This window comes from Macrotis lagotis, chromosome 8, assembly GCF_037893015.1.
Source record: "Macrotis lagotis isolate mMagLag1 chromosome 8, bilby.v1.9.chrom.fasta, whole genome shotgun sequence".
Taxonomy (NCBI): domain Eukaryota; kingdom Metazoa; phylum Chordata; class Mammalia; order Peramelemorphia; family Peramelidae; genus Macrotis; species Macrotis lagotis.
Window position 1 is genome coordinate 44,927,714 of NC_133665.1, and position 16,577 is coordinate 44,944,290.

A 16,577-nucleotide genomic window follows, 5' to 3' on the forward strand; every position below is an offset into this window, starting at 1 on the left:
TAGGCTCAATACAGAGGCATCAGAGGAGAATGTGAATAGAGATATTCATCACTGTGGTATAGCTCACTCTAAATTCACATTCCACAATCTGCAAGGTCTCTAACCTGTGACTCATCTCAGCTCTCCTAGAAGACTACAATTTCATACTCTCTAAGGAAAAAAAAATGCAAAAACTATTTTTTGTGACTAACCCTTTCAGTTCTACTTTGAAAATACTTAATGCTAACAACAAGCCAAAAAGCCTAACATTAAAGGTCACTAGCTAAACTAACTGTGTAGCTGTAAGCTGTAAGTTCTCTCCTCTCTGGGCTTCAGTTTCCTCCTCTATAAAGTGAAAAGATTAGACTCAATCACCTCTAGGTGCCACTGAGATATTCTGGGATCTCTCCTTGAAGAAGGACCATTGTCATTTTTGTAGTGCCCTAAGTTGTGCCTTCCTCACCCCTGGCTTTCTGTAAGACTCAACTCAAATTTCACCTCCTTCAAGAAGCTCTTCCCAATTCTCCTCCACATTGATACCTTCCTTCTGAGATAAATTTCAAGATACACTGCTTATATTATATAAACACATAAAGTTACTTAAATGTTGTCTCCCCATTAGAATGAAAGTTCCTTGAGGGAAAGAATAGTGTTTGTCTTTCTTTGAATCCTTGGCTTAATACTGTGCCTCACATAGGGTTCAAAAAATGACTGCTTACTGACTGACTGGATCATCTTTCTTTTACCAAAACAATTCAATCACAAAGCAAACCAAATTTTCAGCTTACTTGAGTTAAAAGACCCCAATCCCTGCAAAGTTCTCAAAAGCTTCTGTGTGTCCTTCATACTGGTATCTTTCTGGCTATATAAGAGGAGTCTCCGAGCATCTGAGAACAGTCGTGAAAGACTGCAGAGAGAAGAAAAGGAAAGAAAAACAAGAATTAGGCACATGCTTGGCCTATGTCTCCACAGAATAACTGACTTTGATTTGGCTATATCATCTCTAGTTTTCTCTGCAACTGCCTAGTCTCTAACAATAAAAGGGGTAACAGAGTCTATCTTTTGTACATCTGTATTTAAAGTGACAATGTCTGCATCAATGTCTTTATGCAATTCTCCTTCCCCTCCTTTATGGGAACATAGATTTTGATCTGGAAGGAAACTCAGTCTATCTAGTTCAACCCCCCTCCACCATTTTACAGCCAGTTATTCTGAGATCTAGAAGGTTAAATGACTAGCCCAAGGTTGGACAGACCCTCTGACTTTAAGGCTTTTTCCATTGTTGTTATCACTCTGCCTCCTATTATGCAAATAATTTTGAAAAATAGCTTTGTCCAAGTATAACCATTCAGTACTCCCTTGGAGTAATATGATTCTTATTTTCTGGAGGATATTGCCAACTGACCAGTTGAGAAAGGAAGACTAACTGAATACTCACATGGACTTGTCGAAGTTTCCCACAACACCAGGAGATTCACCAGGGGTTGGATAGCGGAAACAGGGGTTGTTGGCATTGCAGATAATCCCTTGAACCCAAGAAAGTGTTCCTGCAGATGGCATAGCTTTGTTTGGAAAATGGCCTGTTGAAGTAAAGTAGAGAAAACCACAATGAGAAACGTCCTTTAGAGTCCTCATGGTCATCTCCCTTTCTTCCATATGAACTTCTTGTTTTATCTGATCCAATCAGTCACATCCATTCCACATATCCACATATCCCTCCCCATATAGGACATATAGTTGCATACTCCTGAAAATACACCCCCCCCTTCTTTTTACCAATTCAAGTAGCCATGAAAGTCATAAACTCTGAAATGGAAATCTGACTGAAAGGGAATACAGAGCTCATCTAGGCCAGGTGTTCTTAACCTTTTCTACATTCTGTACCCCTCATTGGCACCCCTTCTTTGTAAGCCTCTGGACCTGACTCTGGCAAAGGGTGCCAATGCTAAGTGATGGGGATGAAAGTAAAGACAAAAAGACAGTCCCAATTTGAAGGAATTTACATGGTACAATGAAGGAGACAACATGTAAACCACCATGTATAATATAAGCAGGCTATATACAGGATAAAAGTTGGAGAGATAATCAGTGGAGGAAGGCACCAGCATTGACAAAGATCAAAAAACTTTCTTGCAAGGAAAGGACTTTAGCTAAGACCTGAAGAAGTCAGGAAATATAGATGAGAAGGGAGAGAATCCAAGCACAAAGGGGCAACCAAAGAAACTACAGAATCAGGAGATGGAATGGTTTGCATAGGGAAGAGCACTGGATTATGTAAATAGGGTGAATGAGGTCTAAGAAAACTGGAAAAGTAGGAGAAAGGCACCCAGTTTATGAAAGTTATGAATCCCCACACAGAGAATTTTGTTTACATTTAAGGTGATCATAAATTTAATGAATACTGGGGTAACATGGTCAGGCCTGTCCTTTAGGAATATTAATGTGACAGTTGAATGAAGACTGGTCTGGGAGTGATTTAATTTAGGAAGACTTATTAGCTTTTTAATCCTTCACCAAAAAGCACTGAAACCCCAAAATGTTTGGATTTGACAACTATTATAACATTATTCAAAGCAGAAATTAAATAATAGGATTCCTACAAAATTGAATACTTTCTAAATTAAAAGGAATGTCTAGGCCCAAATAATGAAGGATTACCCCCACATAAAATCATTAATTCAATCCATGAAAACAAGACATTGAAAGAATCGTTGTTAGTCCATTTCTTACGAACAATGGTATAATTGGATGACTGCCAAAAGGCATTACAGCAGGGCTTTTTGATTCTAAGGTGTGGTTTGATTATGCATTATTAACAATGTTATTGTGTAACAATGTTGCTTGAGAAAACCTAATACAAGTTATGATATTACTAACACCAAGAACAGACTGATTTAAAAAATAATAATTAATTCACTAATTGGTGGATATTCTATACATATCTGTGTGGCAATTCTTTCTTGATTATGTAACAGTTCAGGATGTTTTAAGGTTTTTTAGTTTCCTGAACAATATGGCAAGTTATATTAATATGAACTTGTCACAAACCCAAAACAGGAAGAGATTTAAGAAGTCTTCAGGTAAATTTGAAGATGACATATTGTAATAAATGTTCTGGATAGACCCATGGTCTTTTGATATCCTCAGTAACAATGTCAAAGGCAGAATTCTAGGCTGGATGGAATCATCTGACAAAGGGTCATATTTCTTAGGCTCTTCATTCATTTAACAATGAATTATTATATGGGGGTAGTTGAATTTGGAATCAGAGGGCTAGCATTTAATTCCAGCTCTACCATTTACTGCCTATGAAATTATTCAGAAGATACTTTAGTCCCAATTTCAAGTGTATAATGAATGGGCTGAAATAAGACCATATCCAAGGTCCCTATTACATTTCAAAAAAAATACAAGATGATGGATGATATCAAATTAATGGTACAAATCATAATTAAGTGAAAAAAATAAACAGAAAATCCCTATCTTATACATCTCATCTTATTTAAATAAGGGCATTAGGGCAAAGTAATGACCAAATCTATGCACAGAGCCAATCAGTCAGTTTAGAGGGTGATTGTAATCTTTCACATCTTATGAAAAATAGAGAGACAATACCTATATAATCTTTTTTTGGCAATTTCTTTTCTTTCCCTTCCTTTTCATACCTATATCTCCTAAATTTAATGGTTCCCTAAAATTAAATGATTCCCACCATGAAAACCTGTGATATCTGAAATGCTTCTTCCCTTGGCTATGGATTTATTTGAGTTAGGTAATCACTTTTGCATACTGGCTAATTTGCATTCTATCATTTTGACTTTCTTCTTAGCAAAATGATCTTCTGCCATTCCAAGCTGCTCCACTCCAAGGAAAGTAGCAAAGTATAAGCAAAGATATGATTCTTAGGAGCTCTTGCAATTATTTGATTCCCAAAAGGGACTTAACTGAGTTGAACATTGACTCAGTCAACTGCTTAATCTCTCATAATCAGTTAAAGGAAAACCAAACAAGAAATTCAGCTTAGATCAGCTGCCTTGGATCAGAGGATTTAGATAACCTAAACTGTTATTTTACTTACCAAGAAACTGGTTCCATTTAACTATGGGTGACATTTCAGAACTAGTGAGCAAAAAAGAGTCTCAAACAATATTAAGATGGAAGAGAAGTAAACCAACTTCTCTAATTGGTAAAGCAGCGTTCTTAATACACAAGACTTGGTGTGAGGAAGACCTGGATTTAAATTCTGCCTGAGTAAATATTACCACTACTATCTTGGTATGACAATTGAAAAAACTGATTATCTAAGGCAAGTTCTGAAGCCTGACTCCAATTATAGCCCACTTCCTACTATTCCAAAAACTTCTGAGTTGCAGTGCTGAACTAACAGCTATTGCCCATGATCCATGTTTCACAATGAGATCACAGGACACAAGAAAAGTTATACTTGAACCCACTATGGTACTGACTCAAATCGAGAATTTTTTTTAATAGAATTTTATTTGGCATAACTTAGGGAACAAGAATTTGGCAAGACTCACCCTATCTCATAACACTAAATCTTCTAATGGAAAAAAAGAAAACCCTCAAATCATATAAATTCCTAATCATTCTATTCTCTTCATATACAAAGGATGAATTATTATACGTCTTCCCCCCCACCCTAAACACTGATACTCTCTATCTCAACCAGGCTGAAAATGCAGAGGCCATTGCAAACACAACCTCAATGCTAATCAGCACAGAAATTTTGACTTACTCCATTTCCAACGTAAGTGATTTTACCCTTCCTTGGGACACCTGGAGGGCCTCTACTCCCATGGGATCATCAAATTGGTGTTGGCTGATATATGACCAGTTTTAGCCTTACAGAAGCTCAGAGCTCCCAAATTCAGCCTCCTTGCGCCAGACCAGGCATATGTCACTACACCCAGATTATCATCTTCCTTTTGGAGAAGTATATATTATGACAGATTTGCATCTGAGCCAAGCAGGAAATATTCTTTGTTGTGGTTAGGTATGTAAAAACACCTCAATCAAGTATCATTATCTTATATCCCAATGATCACAATAGTCTTCCTTTCAACATTACCACCCAAATGTTGCTATTTTTCTTTTTTCCAACTAAATTTATGAAATCATATTTAGGAGAATTTTTCTAAATCTTTTTTATTAAAAAGTCTGATTTTTACTCTTTGAGAGATGTTAGCAGAATTAGATGAAGATTGAAAAGGCAATCCCATTACACAGTCATAACTAAAAGATTGCATTTCATGTGCCTAAGTGGGAAGATTAGAGATAGACCTCCTACTTAAATATTTATCCTCTCAGCCAGAATATTTCTACTGCACCAAAGAATGATATTCTCCTGGCAATGCAATTAGGGATAATCCAGGGATGATAGAGTGGTATTAACATACCTTACAAGCAATAGCAGAGGTCAAAAGTAAACTGGTCTTTGAGAATTTTTTTTTGTTGACCCTGGGGTTCACCTTTAATTCTATGGGACTGGTTTTCTAACCAAGCTCTCCTGGAAATAATTTAGTCCCCTATGTAATAAGATTTTTAATTTTTACCAGCTAGATATGAATTAGTCTTCCTTTGTAATAAGAATTCTAATTTCAGAAGAAGTTATGAATTCAAAGGGAAAAGAGGGTACTCACATTCATGTTGTTCATATGGTGGATAGCTGAGTCGTACAGAAATCAATATGAAGAAGACAAATAGAGGCCAGACCACTTCAAGCAACAACTGACACTGAAAGGGGAGGAAAGACAATTAATTAATTGATGTTTTATTAATCCCTTAAAATATTTTATTTATCCCTTTTGCCTTTACTTCAGTCATTTCTGAGAAAAATGCAAAAAAAATAAACTTTTTCCCCTCTAAAATGAGCCTTTTACCTTGTGATAAAGATAATTATGTTCATAAACCATGCTTTTTTTCAACCATTTCCCAATTCACAGGTCCTCACTTTATTTCTAATTTTTTGTTCTCACAAAGTTCTGCTATAACTATTGTGGTATATAGAAGACCTTAACCCCCAAGCTTTAACATCCTTGGATATTTGTCACTATGGCTACATGTATAGCCAGTTTAACCACAATTGCCAAATAATAACCAAAATAATTGAACAAATTTATAATTTTATCAGTTATATAAGTGTTCCTTTCAACTATGACTGTTCTCATTTCTTATCATCATTGCCAATTTGTATGACATAAGTAAAGTCTCAAGGTTGTTTTCATTTGGGATTAGTTTACAATTAGCAGTATGAACATCTTCATATGGTCACTAATCGTTTCATTCTTTTGAAAACAGGTTTTATTTTTTGGTCACTTGTCTGGGACATTAATATCTCAAAAATCAAAATAGTTTTCTATAACCCATGACAAAGTAAAGTTGGGAGTTAGACTAAGCTAATAAAGGAGAAAATTGCTCCAAACACCACTGGGATGCCCACACAGTGTCTCCCCAATTTCTGGTTTCCTTTGTGGGGGGGAGGGGGAAATCATTGAAATCCACAAGATATAACATGTGCAGCTGAAGTTTTCCATAATCAGAAAGGCCCTAATCATAGAACATAATTTCAGTCAGGCCAGGACAAGTCTAAGAAGGGCTTCAGGATTCCTTGATCTATGACTGTCTACAAGGTGCTGAACCACTGTATGCATATGCAGGCAAAAAAAAAAAGTTGGATAAAGGGAAATATGGTTTCTGCAAAAGGAGATCATCCTTCACTAACCTACTAGGACTCTTTCAAGGAAAAGTAAGCCTATGGTCAAAACTACCAAAATGAAAACAGAGGGACAAACTAGATGGTGCTGTGGAGAAAGCACTAGCCTTGCAGTCAGGAACAAGGCTTCAAACAATTACTAAGCTGTATAACCCTGGGTAAATCACTTAACCCCAACCTCATAACAACAACAAAAATGAGAACAATAGAAATAATTTAAACTACTAATACTAGTTATCAAGTCCCATGATGCTCTCTTCCATTCAATCACTAATTCTAGAAAAATTAGAGTGGAAAGAATCTAGAAAAGAACCAAAAAAACTGGGTTCAAACACTGCAACCATCACTTACTAGCAATGTGACCTTGAACAAGTTACTTTACTCTAGGTGCCAATTTTGTAAAAGGAAAAGGCTGGACTATGGACTAGATGGTCTTTAAGTTACTTTCTACTTCTAAATCTGATCCTCCAGATTTTCATCATCTATATGAAAATGTCCTATTGCCTTAAGATGAACTATGCCTATGAACCCTCACAGTTACGGGTAATCCTATTATTTTATTTTTTACATTTAAATATATTCTCTGTGTCTAAATATAGATTAACAAAGGGGTCCAGGACACAAGAAAGTCAATAAACTGATATGTTAACTATTATAATTATCACTATCATATGTCAAGTTTATTGAGATAAAAATATATAAAAATTGTATCAAACTATGATTGCATAAGACTATAGAACAGATTATGAACTCTAATGTGGATTAAGTACAAAATAATGCATTTAGGGGAAAACAATCCTATGGTTAAACAACAAAGCTAATAGCATTTATATATTGCTTAATATTTGCCAAACACTCTGCTAAGTATTCTACAATTATCTCATTTGAATCTCACAAGACCCTGTGGAAGGAGGTTCTATTATCATTTTCATTTTATAGATAAGGAAACTGAGGTAAACTCAAGTTCAGGATTTGTCCAGGATCATGATCTGAAAAAGTGACTCTTGAACTGTTATTGACAGTTCTCAAAACAAACCAAAAAAAGGTCATTTCCTCAAAAAAAATATTGGACACCTGGAAACAAAATGACAGCATATCTCACTTCAGAGGCTATAATTCTGGGAAATATACCCACAGTACTCTAGAAAGGACTAGGTATCCTTGAAAAGTTTGGGTTGGCTACACCTAAGAAAAACTCATTTACATGAAAAAACAAAATATAATCCTTCCCCATCCTTCCCCAGGAGCCACCCCCTTCTTTCTTTTTTTTTAAAGCACCTATTCAATAAAATGCATTGGAATTGTCTTGGTTCCCAAAAAGAAGACCTTCACTGTATACTTTTTAATATTCTTCATAATTCTTGGCTTAGGAATGTATATGATAGGCACTCAGTACATACTTATTATTGACAATTAAAACTCAAATCCCAAGGGATTTGAACTAAAAACTATCTGATACAGCAAGTCTGAACTAGATGCAGCCAAGTGAGGAGAATCAATTCTGGTAAGGTCAATTAAAAGCAGGCCTCCCCTGATCATTAAAGATAGTTTCCTTTTTTCTATCTTTCTCCTGTAAAAGAGTCAGCAGGGTAACCTGGGAAACCATCTAGCCCTGGAGGAAGGCAAGATCTGGGTCTCTGCACCCATTTTGACACCGATTAGGTGAAGGTGACTTCAAACAAGTCATTGAAACACTAAGCCTGTTTTCTCACCTAAAAAATGGGGCTAATAATATTTTCACATTCTATCTCACACCAACCTGCCCCGAAGAAAGTGCTTTGTAACCATTAAAGCACTATATGAAAGTGAGTTAGTATTATGAGTTGGAGAATTTGGCCAAAAGCCTTTAGAAAGATAAAATGTAAATATACTTGGGCCAGGAAGTTAGATACATAAGAGATTTAAAACAAGGGTTTGTAACTTTGGATCCATGAACCTCCAAAGACAGATTTCAGATGACTGTGAACTTCGATGAGGGAAAATTTTTTTAAAAAAACCTTTATTTCTATTTAATTGATTTCTTGTAGAAATCTTTACTTTCTATTTAAAATATTTAAAAATATTCTTCATAGAAAAGCGTCACAGGCTTCATGTTCTCAAAAGAATGTTAAAAGAAATATTAAGAAACCCTACTCTAAAGGTCAAGCTATCACCCTAATTGTTGGCTTCTAGGGATACTCATGAAAAAAGGAAATAACTCCAGGGTACAGCTGAGTATCTTTCCAAGGATTAAGTTTTAGAGGGAGAATTTTTCCTTTTTTTTAAAGTTTAGCTGAGATATTTGAAATTTAAATAAATCAATTTTTAAATGGGAAAACAAGAAAAGTCAAGTCATTCAATCAACTGGGGCAGGCTAAAATTAGGGTTTTAGATTAATCTAAACTGATTTCATGTCCTCAGGTAATTTACTGCTTTAGGACTTTTCATAAATCTCCCCTATTTACAGTCCTACAAGTAGAGATCATTGGTTAGCTTGTCACCACAGACTCTACATATTGTTGGAAAACATTTGCCTCTCAAACTCCTCAGTGAACATAACGTCCTCTGCCAAATGTAGGTCACAAGGAGTAAGATTCGTATCTGAAGCAAGTTAGAATCCAAGTTACCCTGTTTGCTTGTATCCTGAGTCTCTAAAATTAGCTATTGACATTCAACATATAAGACTAGTTCCAGCGTGAGAGGGAAAGTCTAGGTATTTATTTTTCAGTAAGCATCTCTCCAAGTATGTGTTTGTTTTCTGAAAGAAGGATTGTTATGGATCTTTTCATTGTCAATTTTCCATCTCTCAGTAAAATTCCTACAAAAAAAAGTATTATTAATAAACTTTTTAACCAAGGTAGGAAAAAATACATATAAGCAACACTGAAAAAGACTACAAGTCTTCTTTACATAAACCTTTAATACTACTCTCATGAATACACCACACCACTCTAAATTTTAATTACTGTGGAAGGAAGCATGTGCAGGATAAAGGGGAAAGAAGAGAAATGGTGGAATAAAAAGGTATCCCCATCAGAATCATCACCAAGGTCAAACAAAAGTCTGGAGATAAGACTGAATGCATTACATTTTCCTTACATATTTACTTGTTTTGTGTATAGACAGGTCTGTTTTTTATATCACTGATCAAGATTTTATCACAGTTGGACTGAAAGGAAATACAATGGTATCCCATCACATTTCCCAAATTCAAGTCCACTAATTTCCCCTGAATTTTTTTTATTTAAGGTAAGGGGGGCCAAGTGACTTGCCCAAGATCACACAGCTAGGCAACTATTAAGTGTCTGGGGCTGGATTGAACTCAGGTCCTCCTGATTCCAGGGCCGGTGCTCTATCCACTGCACCACCTAGTTGACCCCAAGACCACTAATTTCTAAAAGAAAAAAACAAAACAAAATTTTGTTTTCTCAACCACAGATTATCATTCTAATTCTAGTAAGCTATTTAATATATGATACAAAAAATGGACTTTGGACAGTGAGTGGGATTGGTTCAGTACAAATGAATCTCTACTAGTGGAAAAATTATCCAATGTTAATGGCCTACTGATGGTAAGTGTTAATAATGTCATCTTCATATGTGAGGAAAAGTGATTACATATACATAAGCATATAAATGTTTCATATAACTTCATTTACTTGCTTAGAAATTCAAAAACATGGAATTTCTGAAATATAATCCAAGTTTCCTAGTAGTTGCCACCAAAATTTCCATTTGATTTAAGTATTTTTTTTTAAAATCAACAAGGGCTACTATGAATCAGACAAATTTCTGGAACTAATCAAATCATTGAACATCCTTTTGGAACTATAAAGAATCTTAGAACACACCTGGTACTTCACTTTACAGGGAAGAAATGGATTTAATGACTTGATCTCCAAGGTGGCTAGTGACAAAGCCAGGATTAGAATTCTGGTTTCCTGATTCTTCTCTAACGTTCTTTTTTACTACCCCCTCCTTTTTACTGACTATAATAATGTTTGTCCTTCATTTCTGAAGAAGGCCATGACATCAGGAAAGTGATGCCATGACAAGCACATGAATTTGAATTGGGGGAGGGGTCTATGCCAAGTTACCAGCCTCACTTTCTCCTCCAGAGCCATCTGGGTCCAGTGGCCAGATATGAATCAGGAAGGTTGGGGATGGCCCTGGATGCAAAGCATCAAGGGTTAAGTGATTTGCCCAAGATCACACAGCTATTAAGCGGCAAGTGTCTGAAGCCAGATTCAAACTCCCATCCCCCTGAATCCAAGGACAGTGCGCTCTTATCCACTGGGACACCTAATTGCCCCTTTTTTTACTGACTGAAAGAAGAAAGTAGATCGACCACTCTATCTAAAGTCATATCTATTTCAAATGGCTTCCACCCACACATATGAGCAATTACTCAGGATCCAAACTGAGCTTTGCACCCAAATTTCACAATTGCAATGCAAAACTCTACTTACTACAGACCCCCTCTCTTCCCTTTCCCCGCCCCATGTAGGAATAGTAACTTTTCCCCAAATAACCCCTATCTGAATAAAAACCTGATCTTGGTGAAATGGGAAGGTTCTAATTTTGGATTAGAAGCTTAGGGTTCTCCCTTAATGGACTTGTTCATTTCATCAATACAATAATCAGAGACAATTTTAGGGTATCTGCAATGGAGAATCCCACCTGTATCCAAAGAAAGAATTATGAAATTTATACAAAGACTATTACCTTCAATTAAAAAAAAGTTATCTTATATATTATATAATTTTGCTATCTCTTATATTTTATTTTTTCCTTAAGGATATTATTTCTCTCCTCAACACATTCAATTTTGATCAATGTATAGCATGAAAGCAATGTAAAAACTATCAGACTGCCTTCTCTGGGGTAGGGGGGGAGCAAGGTTGGCGGAAAATTGTAAAATTAAAAAAAATAAAAAAGATTAAGGTTCTCATACTAATTATCTGGGCAAGTTTGGACAAGTAGTCTACCTTCCCTGAGCCTCAGGGAAAAGAAAATGCTGGACTATGGACTATACATACATACATATATATGTATATATAAAATTCTGAAGGTCTCTTCCACCTCTAAACTCCTACAAGATAAGCAAAAGTGGCATGGTTGGCAACTACTTGGGGCTTTTTAATTGAATATCTTTCTCCTGCTGGCCCCACAGCTCATGGCTCATATAGTAATCATTATTAGCAGGTTGTTAAGCCTTGGGGAAGAAGGTAGAAGAAAGTAATTAAAGTCTTCCTACAGAGACCTTCACTGAAAGGTAACTAATGAGCCATTAAAACAATTATAAACCTTCTATCTGTTTGAAAGGGCCCACTACTAATAGGCAGACTTGGCCTCACCCAGGTGTCTCAGAGATACCCCAGAAGATTCACAAAATACCCAAAATACAAGTCAATTGTCTTTTCCTCCATACTGAATTAAAGAGCTGTAAGGTCATTGACAAAGTACAAATAAGATTAACTTCAGGATAAATTAAGGAAAAACTTGTAAAAGTTGGAATTTACGGTGGAATTTGAAAAAAGCCAGAGAGTCTAGGAGGTATAAATGATGAGGAAGGGAATTCCAGGCATGGAGGAAAACAATGAAAAATGTCCAGAGTTGAAAGATTGAATGTTTTGTTCTTGAATAACAGTGGGGAGGCCAAAGTCAGTGGCCTGAAGGATACATGGGGAGTGGGCTGGAGATGAAGATGTAAAGAAACTGGAAAGGTAGAGAAGGGACAGGTTATGAAGGGTTTTGAATAACAAAAAACAAGACTTTACATTTGATCCTTGAAGTGATAGGAAACTACTGGAATTTATTGACTGGTCAAGAAAATGTATTTTAAGATCTCTTTGGAGATGTCTTTGGAATCCTAGGCCTTCATGTCAACAAACTGATTTTCTCAGATGTTCCTCCTCCAATAAAGGCTGTCAAGTTATTGATATCAATAGATTATCAGGGAGTTGCTTAAGGCTCAGAAAGACTAAGTGATTTACTTGTCTTGTGGTCACTGGCATCACTGGTTAAATTAAAACCCAGATATCTCTGACTCCAAATGCATTATAAAGGGGGGGAGGGAAGCAAGAATGGGGGGGGAAATTGTAAAACTCAAAATAAATAAAATCTTTCCACATGCATTATAAGGTGTAATAAAAAGACAATTTGAATTATTTTATTTAACTCCCCTATCAAACAAATCAACAAGCATTTCTTAAGTTCCTACAAGGTCCTAGGTCCTATTCTAGGACTAGAGATACAAAAGTAAAATAGTCCTGACCTCAGATTATAATGTCTCCATCTGACAGAAAAAGAAACTGAGGCCCAACAAGGGGAAGTCACTTGGCAAAGATTCAACCAGAACCCAAGTCTCCTGTCTCTTTCCATTACACCATGAAGCTTCAACTCCTTCAAAAAATATCATTCAATACACCCAAACCTACAGAAACACCCTTCTCAATAATAAGGTCCCTATTAGTCTTAAGAAAAGAGAGGTTCCATTTGCTGGGCTAGTGAAGAATGGAAAGACCGGAAAAGAAGACTTTTTCCAGTTCTACTCCTTTATTAACTCTAGGCAATGGTTCCCTGTGGCCCAGTATTCTCTATATTCTTTGGGTGAAAAAGACCTGGGTCTGGGGAGTTGAAAGAGAGAGAAAATCAGCTCTGTCACTGACTTCCTGCATTACCCAGAGCAGGTCAATAACTTCCCTGTACCTAAATTTCATCATCTAAAAAAGTCAGGAGACCAGAATAGATGGTAAAATAAGGGGATTTCCTCCTAGGTCCCAGTCTAATATTCCATGATACTGCAGAGTACTATAGTAACTTAACGCTGCTTTGTGGAAGAGTCAAAATAGGACACTGAACAGATGATGTCCCCTTAAACAGACTTGATAAAAAAACTTGTCCCTGTGGTACACAAATCTCCATCTCCTCTATTTCTTTTTCTGAATCATTTCCTCATTAAAGTCTTCCCTAAAGTCCCCAGTACCAAGAACTCCTCTCTCTCCTTACTCCCAACTTGATTGTGAGTCCTTGAGGACAAGCATCACAGTTGCCTACATTTTGCACACCATTTTTAAAGAAAGTTAATAATATTCACTTTATATTAAATCTAAAGGAAACTCATATGAATCTTATAACACTGTTAAAAGTAAACAGATTTTGTGAGTATAAAATAAGGTGAAATCACTTGATGACATTAGTGGTTTTTCGTTGGGAGAGAGAAGTAATTAGCAGTTTGTGTTCTAAATAACGTAGGTAGGGCAGTGAATAGGGCACTAGGTCTGGAAGTCAAGAAGACTTCAAATCCTGCTTCAGACACTCACCAGTGTGAATTTAGATGACTCACTTAACTTCTTTCAATAATCAATTTTCCCATCTGTACAAAGGAAATAATACCTACTTTACAGACTTATGAGGATCAAATGAGCTGTTGTTGTTGTCAGTGTATGCAAAATCCTTTGCAAACAAAGTGACACACAAATGCTAGATATTGTTATTTATAATATTAAAGCTTTTCTATCTATAGCTATTTCATTGATTAGGATGATATATAACTCACAAGTTGGTATATGTATATATATATATGCATATGAATAATAATCTGGTTAAATAGGAGAACCTGGTTATATTAAGAATCTGGTTCTAGATTACAGAGTATAATAGTATCACCAAGTTAGAGCTATAAGGAGCTATAGGTCATGAAGTCCAAGCCCTTCATTTTACAGACTAGGAAAGCAAAATTCAATGAAGTTAAATAATAACTGCCCATGCTCACACAGAGAGTAAGCACCTTAGACAGGATGCATCTTCAGATTTCCCTGACTCTAGACCTTGTACTCTATCCATTAAATCCCCTAGATGTCTCATCCTCAACAAATGTTTACAGAACATCTGAGATGCTCAGGAGTAGATTGTACTAATTGCTGGAGAGAGAGATAAAAGACTTGATCCTTGCTCTCCTAGACCTTACATATTAGCTAAGGAGACATGAATTGAGTAAAGCTACACATAGGAGGTAAAAACTGACGTGGACCTACAAGGAAGAATAAACATTAAGTAAGTGGAAAAAAAGAAAGATATAAACAAGTATTTGAGGAACAATGAGCAGATAAGTCTGGCATGAAGTAAAGTGTTTGTATAGGATGCTTGAAGAAATTCCTTTGGAAAAGTAGATAGGAATTAGATTATGAAGAGTTTTATTATGAGTTCTTATGACTCACTGACTGTGAGTCAGTAAAAAAAAAACTTGAAGTCCAATGATCTAGGTTCAAATTCTAGCCACATTATTTATTATATATGTTACCTTAGGTCACTCTTTAGCCTCAAAAGCCTCAGTTTTCCTATAAATAAAGTGAAGTTATAACTAAGGTCCTTTCTACTTCTAAATCCTGTTTGTTGCAAAGATGAGTTTTAAGAGGACCAATTCTGAGGGTTTTGATTCGGACACAAGAGCAAAAATTGAATGTAAGGAAGATTAGGAAGAAAGTGACAACAAAAGTGGAAAGAAAAGTATGGAGGTGGGGAAGACATTTTGACAAGAGAACAGGCAAGATATGAAGGTTGACTAGATATGACAGGAAAGGGAAGACATCGGTGATGTCTTCAAGGTTTAGATTCAAGTGAGTAGAAAAACAATGGTAGACCAACTGAAAGAAATGGAAAAGAATGGCAGTAAGTGAAGCATTAGTAAGAGAAAAGTAGTAAATTGAGATCTCGGTTTTAATCTTCCCAGCTCAGCTCCTAAGAGTGACTACATTGCGGACCTTCCTTGAGAATCATCTCCCCTTACTTTTAAAATGAGAAGCTTAGATTAGATGGCACCCAATGACCCTTTTAAATGCCCCCTGATACTTTTAGGAGCCAGTGGTAAATGCTATATAGTATGCTATTATTCCAGAGGAACTGGCTTACAGCCTTAGTTAGCACTCAGGAGCAAATAGAAAATTAACAAACATAGCTGGCCTAGAAATACCTATGTACTAGCATGGGAATGTATGCTTCAGCAATGGCCAGTGTCAAAACCTTTAATGAATACTATATTATGACTATTCAACCCCTCTGGTAAACTCATCTCAATTTCAGTGGCCACAGAGACATCCATGTTGCCTAATAATCATGAAGTGTCTCCCTCTACTAACCAACAAGAAAGAGACTTATCAGTGATTACTCAGGAAAACACAAGAGGTACTCATTGCAACTACCAAAAAAAAACACTATTACTTGCTAGCTATGTGATCTTAGGCATATTCCTTAATGTTTCTGGATCTGCTTTCTCATCTATAAAAATAAGAAAATGAGAAAATAAGGGGATCAAACTAGATTGCCTCTAAAGTCCCAGTCAAACTCTTATCTATGATTCTGTATTTCTACAAGCTTATCTTTCTTTGGGGGGAAGGAACAGTAGGGTAAACATATTGAGGGGAAAACCCCAAAAGAGAGAAACAAATAGATTCTTACTGTTTGCCTTCTTCGGAAAGTAAAATTCTTCCAAAGCAGTAGTCCCAGCTGAGACCAAAAGGCCATCTTTCCTCAGCACACACCCACAGCTCCCCTCAGCCAGGCAGCTAGTAGAGGGAGCAGAGGCAGCACTGCGCAGTGACACTGTGGCTGGTCATTAACTGAAAGATAAAAAAGAGAGTACGGTAAGTCATTTTAGCAAACTTGCACACCAATGAGCTCTGTTTCCTCAGCTTTTTCCCCTGGAGACTTCCAATTCTCCAGCCTTAGTTGAGATACCTATTTAAACAGCCATGAGCCTTCAACCTTCAGTAATTGCTATCTGGACAAAACAGGGTTTTCAATATGATCATTCAGTGTGATGTAATACTAGTCCTACTAATACTAATCCAGGAGCTTTTAAAATGCAATAATAAATAATAATAAA

At 36.2% G+C, this 16,577-nt stretch overlaps 1 protein-coding gene across 1 annotated transcript in view; it reads right to left on the reverse strand.

Annotated features, from left to right (window-relative positions):
* Positions 1 to 16,577, reverse strand: part of ABCA1 (ATP binding cassette subfamily A member 1) — a 148,997-nt gene that overhangs the window by 108,488 nt on the left and 23,932 nt on the right. Inside the window, exons 2-5 of the mRNA XM_074196781.1 lie at positions 16,151 to 16,311; positions 5,640 to 5,733; positions 1,418 to 1,559; positions 768 to 886 (exon numbers count right to left, since the gene is read on the reverse strand). Coding sequence (XP_074052882.1) covers positions 768 to 886; positions 1,418 to 1,559; positions 5,640 to 5,733; positions 16,151 to 16,216 — 421 coding nt within the window. The 5' untranslated portion in view covers positions 16,217 to 16,311. The remainder of the gene's footprint in view (positions 1 to 767; positions 887 to 1,417; positions 1,560 to 5,639; positions 5,734 to 16,150; positions 16,312 to 16,577) is intronic.